Source organism: Pararge aegeria, chromosome 5 (genome assembly GCF_905163445.1).
Source record: "Pararge aegeria chromosome 5, ilParAegt1.1, whole genome shotgun sequence".
Lineage (NCBI taxonomy): Eukaryota > Metazoa > Arthropoda > Insecta > Lepidoptera > Nymphalidae > Pararge > Pararge aegeria.
The window spans coordinates 197,041-202,998 of record NC_053184.1 but is presented as its reverse complement, the minus strand read 5'-3'; the positions used below and the strand labels follow the sequence as shown (position 1 = coordinate 202,998).

The 5,958-nt window shown below is 48.3% G+C and overlaps 1 protein-coding gene across 1 annotated transcript; it reads left to right on the top strand.

The window, feature by feature from the left end:
- The first annotated feature begins 77 nt into the window (after positions 1-77).
- LOC120623759 (palmitoyltransferase Hip14) lies at positions 78-5,958 on the top strand. Its single transcript, XM_039889968.1, has 4 exons — positions 78-1,169; positions 1,629-2,232; positions 2,935-3,463; positions 5,132-5,958. The coding sequence occupies exons 1-4, from the start codon at positions 922-924 to the stop codon at positions 5,542-5,544; spliced, it is 1,794 nt and encodes a 597-aa protein (XP_039745902.1). The 5' UTR covers positions 78-921; the 3' UTR covers positions 5,545-5,958.

Below are 5,958 nucleotides of genomic sequence, written 5' to 3'. Positions count from 1 at the left end.
ACATTTTTAATGTAAATATCTAACGTTGGCAGTACTGAAAAATAAATAACACAGACAGAATACGTTGTCATTTGTCAATATTTCTATCACAGATACAATAGAATACACACAGATGAAGGAAAACAAAAACGTAGATTGATTTAACTATTTAGAACTAAAAAAAGAAAAAAAATCCTGGAGTGTATACTAGAATGGCGACCAACGCCAGTGCATTCCAATTTTGCAAATTTAGAACATAATCCTTTCGATTGATTGGATTGCAAATCATTCTGTTTTGTATTATCCATATCAAAATCAATAACCTTTAGCTATGGAACAAGGATTCATAAAGTCTGATAATGTGTCTATAATTAATTTGTTAATGCTAGGAGAGACTTTTTGCATTTAAAACCAACTTTTGTTTGGGAAAAGGAATTTAGAAATAAGAATTGTACTTAACACTTAAAAGTCCACTAAACTTTTACTAAAAGCTGTGGGACTTTTTATATTCGTAGATAAGTCTTGATGCTGCAACTCTAACTATAGTTTACAATGTCCAGAGAATAGTCTTTGTCCTCTGCCTTTTCCATTTGGGAAAGAATAAAGAATTAATTCAGTTCTTGTTTATGGCTTAAGAATGAAGAAAAAAAAAGTTGGTGAACAAAATTAGTTATGAGGGCTGACATTGACATTTCATTTGACATATCAATAAAAAACGTACATCGACCTAAAAGTTAAGTCTACTCACCACTATCTTAATATTCTTGCTCGAGTTTTTAATTTTTATCCCTCTAAAAGATTCGCGATAGCAATTCCAGAAAGTTACCATTTAAATTAGTGGTGGCCGTTCTTGCGGCTCGCTGAGAATAGTGATAAGTGACGATGCGGATGGTTCGCCTGGTTCTGGGCGGGCTGGGCTGAGGCGCTGAATCCTCGCGCGCCATGTACGAGGGCACGTGCGGCGCGGCGGCCGCGGGGCAGTGCGGCGCGGCGCAGCGCGAGGGCGAGGCGGCGCCGAGCGAGCCGCCGCCCGCGCCGCCGGAGCGCGACTATAGCGGCTTCGACATCGTCAAGGCCACGCAGTATGGCGCCTTCGCGCGCGTCAAGGAGCTGGTGGAGGCCGGCTGGGACGTCAACCAGCCCGACCACGAGACGGTCACGCTGCTGCACTGGGCGGCGATCAACAACAGGTACCGTCAGGCGAAAGGGTGGCAGCTGAGACCACTCTGCTGGACCTGACTATCTTTAGTGTAGTATAGAAGGCTTTATTTATTTAATATTCACTGCCACCTGTGACCTATCTAATAGTGCCTTGTCTAGTGATACTTCTATTAGTGTCTCTCACACTGAAAACAGTTAAATGGTCTCTTTATGTTGCAAAGCCACTGTATATATTGTACCAGCTGTTGCCTGAAGCCTTAATCCAGAGTATCGTCATTCCAAAATTCAGTCAAATTGATTCAGGAGTTTTTGTGTGAAAGAGCTACAACCATCCATCCAGTCTTCCATACAAATTATGTATTTTATTTGTAAGAAAAACTTTTAGGGCTAGCAATTTGCATTCAAATAGCCAGCCTAGTAGAGGCTATCCAGTGGGTCGTACCACGAGCGGGCACTCACTGGGCAGCCCCTGACGTGGCGGGGCGCAGGCAGGAGATCATCGCGTACCTGCTGGAGCGCGGCGCGCGCGTGGACGCGCTGGGCGGCGAGCTGCAGGCCACGCCGCTGCAGTGGGCGGCGCGCCAGGGCCACCTGGAGGCCGCCGTGCTGCTGCTGCGCGCCGGCGCCGACCCCGCGCTGCGCGACGCGGAGGGCTGCGCCAGCCTGCACCTGGCCGCGCAGTTCGGCCACACGGCCGTGGTGGCCTACCTGCTGGCGCGCGGCGCCGCGCCCGACGCGCCCGACGCCGGCGGCATGACGGCGCTCATGTGGGCGTGCTGGAAGGTGGCGGCCGTGGACCCCGCGCGCCTGCTGCTCACGCTGGGCGCGTCGCCGCAGCCCGCCGACGCGGCGCACGGCAACACGGCGCTGCACTGGGCCGTGCTGGCGCGCAACGGCACGGCCGTGTCCACGCTGGTGCTGTACGGCAACGCCAGCCTGGACGTGCCCAACCTGCGCGGCGTCACGCCGCTGGCCATGCTGCAGGCGCACGCGGACGCGCCGTGGCTGGGCGCGCGGGTGGCCGAGCGCGTGCGCGAGCGCGCGGCGCTGGCGGAGCAGAGCGGCTGGCTGCGGCGCCTGGCCTACGACCGGGTGCGTCTGATAAATTTGTCATTTGAACAATTACATTTTCCAAAAAAATTAAATAACACCCACTTCTAAAGGAAGGGTGCAAGAGCCGAACGATAACTGTAGATCTATTATTCTTAACACAATATTCTTGAAACATTTTTAAAGGGCATTTTAGGTAGAATTTTTTCATCACTAAGTAAAATTTTTATTAAATTTAAATTCAAATCCAAAAATTATTTATTCCTTTAGGCCTATCATTACAGGTGCCTATAAAGCGTTAATACATAAATGTACATAAATGTACAATGTACATTGTAAAGCGACGGTGATAACGTTGTTTGCCAACTTAAACCTAAACCTACGAGGGTTCCAAGAGCCCCCAGTAACCTTAGCAAAAAAAAAACAAGAGCCATTTGGATTTGATGAAAATAGTTCACCAATGTTTTAATCTAATTAAGTTGGTTATAGAAAGTTAAAATTAAATATATTAAATTCAAATTAAAAATTTATTTATTCATGTAGGCCTATCACAGGCACTTATGAAGCGTTCATACATATTTGTTTACATAATTGTAACGGGACGGTGATAACTTCGTGCGCCAACTTAAATCTAAAGCTACCAGGGTTCCAAACGCGCCCCGGTCCCAACAAGTCGCTTAACGAGCCAGACAACCAGGGTACGGGTAGGTAGAGGCCAGTGCTCACGCGCGGTTCGGCCCGCAGAAGTTCCGCTGGTGCTGCGTGGCGGGCGCGCCGTTCGTGGCCTTCTACCTGGCGGGGCAGGTGCTGCAGGCCGCGGCCGCGTACGCGCTGAAGGCGGCGCTGCTGGGCGCGCTGCTGGCGCTGCTGCGCGCGCTGGCCGGCGCGCTGCCCGACGACGAGCTGCGCGCGCTGCTGCCGCTCAGCGTGTACCTGGCCACCAAGGCGTGGTTCTACATCTCGTGGGCCGCCTTCGTGGCGCCCGCCGTGCCGCGCGCCGCCACGGCCGGCTTCGCGCTCAGCTCGCTGCTGCTGTGGTACGCCTTCGTGCGCTCGTGGCGCGCCGACCCGGGCGTGCTGCGCGCCGACCGCGCCGAGCAGCTGCGCACCATCGTGGCGCTGGCCGAGCGCGGCGGCGCCGGCGGCTTCGCGCCCGCGCGCTTCTGCTCCGCCTGCCTGCTGCGCCGCCCGCTGCGCTCCAAGCACTGCTCCGTGTGCAACCGCTGCGTGGCCAAGTTCGACCACCACTGCCCCTGGGTCAACAACTGCATCGGTACGCTTTTGTATACTTTCCGTTGAACCTCACTCCGAACGACTCCCCGCGAGTACGGTTGCAGTATGTTCCCGATGTCTAGAGGAGCCGCCGACGGAAAGGGTGGAACCGGATTACTACGAGACTAGCAATGTTGAGGGTGGCACTTAGATCTTTCATTCATTAATAGTATAACTGAAGCTAAATACCTTGATTCTCAGCGGGAAGTATTTATTGTCATGAATGTTATTATTCCATAACATGACATAATAAAGTATTCGTTTTAGAAATGTTATCATCGAAGCCCACCGACCTGCATAAGAGTAGCGTTGAGCGCTCTGTATTCTAAAGCCCCTTCTGCCCGAGGCGTAAAATAAAATAACTGGACCGACTCTAACACTGTACATTAAGTTTCTATATACTTCTCTATAATCCATTAAAAGATCAAAATTCAAAAATGTTTTATTCATGTAGACTTTATCACAGGCCCTTATGAAGCGTTTATACATTAAACGTGTAACACTAAAGTTAGTGAAGGTGGTAACTGCATTCCTTAACTTAAAAGTAAGGCTAGGAGGGTTCCAAATAAGCTTTTTTATCATACATGTTTTGCTTAATATTATAATAGGATGTTTCTATAAGCTTACGTTTTATATAAACTTTGAACTTGTTAAGAGACATCTCAAGGATTTCATCTGGTAATTTGTTAGAAAATGATAAACAATTACCCTTAAATGAATACTAATTTTATGCAGTCTAGTAAACTGCACTACAAGTTTATTTTTAATTCTAATATTAATATTATTATAGTCCACTTTCTTTTTAAATTTTGTAATATTTTTATGTACAAAGATTAAATTTTCAAATATTTATTGATTATGCACCATCATAATTTTAGCTTCTTTAAATTTATCTCCTAAAGTCTCTCTTGGGCTCATTGCTAAATATTACATTTTACTTGTAATCTTGAAATAACTACTACCAGTTCTGAAAGCTGTCGGCAGAGAAGACCACTGGCAAGAAACTCTACGATTGCTCTTTTATTCAATCAATTAAAACAAGATTAATAAACACAATTGCTAAATTTTCATATGTTATAACGCTAGGCCCTTCAATACAAGACATATAAGATAGGTCATAACACATAACATCCAGGCCTTTTGGAAAGATTTGTTTGTATGGAACAACCTCTGCTAAATATACTGTCTGTATAAATTAATGATAGGGCTCCTCATATGATACCTAAATAATCCAAAGGATATTAGAGATTTACTCATCTTATGTAACATCAGGTACCACCATAGTACCGACAACTTATAACAACTCCATCACCAGTATATACGACTCTTTTTCCGCTACGACAATATTTCGTTAAGTATATCGTTTCCATTATAAATCATCTATTCCCAATTTGTAACGTTCTATTACCATACTTTATTTTATCTCCTTTTCTCAATTAATTAATTCAAATCTGTGCTAAGTTTTCTTTCCCGCCAATCGATCTCGTCAAACTCGCGTCACGCCATAGATCTTATATTTTTCTTTTAGAATCTAGTAAAGGCCATTCATTATTCTATTTTCAAAGCACTATGAGTAATGAGTATATTATCAATGAGTACACAAACTATGGTTTGTTGATGTATTATCATAGATAAGGTGCTGCAATTCCCTATTACCCCGCGTGCGCAGGTGCGGGCAACCACCGGCCCTTCGTGGGGTTCCTGTGCTGCCTGCTGCTCATGTGCGGCTGGGTGCTGTGGGGCGGCGCGCGCGCGCTGCGCCTGCGCTGCGGGCCCGCGCCCTCCTGGCCCGCGTGCTGCCCGTGGCTCGTGTGGGTGCTGCTGCACGCGGCCTTCCACCTGCTGTGGGTGGGCGTGCTGGCGGGCTGCCAGCTGTACCTGCTGGTGTGCCTGGGCATGACCACCAACGAGCAGCTCAACCGCGGCCGCTACCGCCACTTCCCGGCCGGCGGCCGCTCGCCCTTCTCGCGCGGCCCGCTGCGCAACCTGGTGGACTTCCTGGGCTGCGGCTGCGGCCTGCTGGCGCCGCGCGCGCGCGACTGGGCCGCCGCCGGCCTGGACGACGACGCGCACTCCGTGTGACCGTTGCAAACGCGCTCTGAATATCCACCTACCGCCGATTCCTACTTTGGCAGACGCAGATCGTGGTGCAGTATTGCGCGCGCTCCGTTCCCGGCGGGGTGTATGCGTGGAGCGCGTGCGCGGCCGAGCACGAGTAGTCAGTATTAGTACGAGAGTGCTCCATGTAAATACTTTTAAAATAAATTTGATCACAAATGTATAAATCTAATCTTTGTATAATACTAGATGCGCTTAATGTGGATTTAACGCGAACAAAATATTCTATATACTAATTCCTACTTCTGTCGTACCACGTTTGTACCGCCGCCCGGCGCGCGAGCCGCGCCCGCCTGTCGAAGCCTTTATGAAGAACGCTTTGAGACGGCGTTGTAATATATACCAAATGCATTTCAAATAAATATCTTAACAAAAGTG

Bases quoted from the DNA above. Each gene is read 5' to 3' on its own strand.
- LOC120623759 (XM_039889968.1), top strand. From the start codon at position 922: ATGTACGAGGGCACGTGCGGCGCGGCGGCCGCGGGGCAGTGCGGCGCG. The intron at 1,170-1,628 runs GTACCGTCAGGC...GGCGGGGCGCAG, and splicing joins TGGGCGGCGATCAACAACAG to GCAGGAGATCATCGCGTACC. The intron at 3,464-5,131 runs GTACGCTTTTGT...CCGCGTGCGCAG, and splicing joins CTGGGTCAACAACTGCATCG to GTGCGGGCAACCACCGGCCC.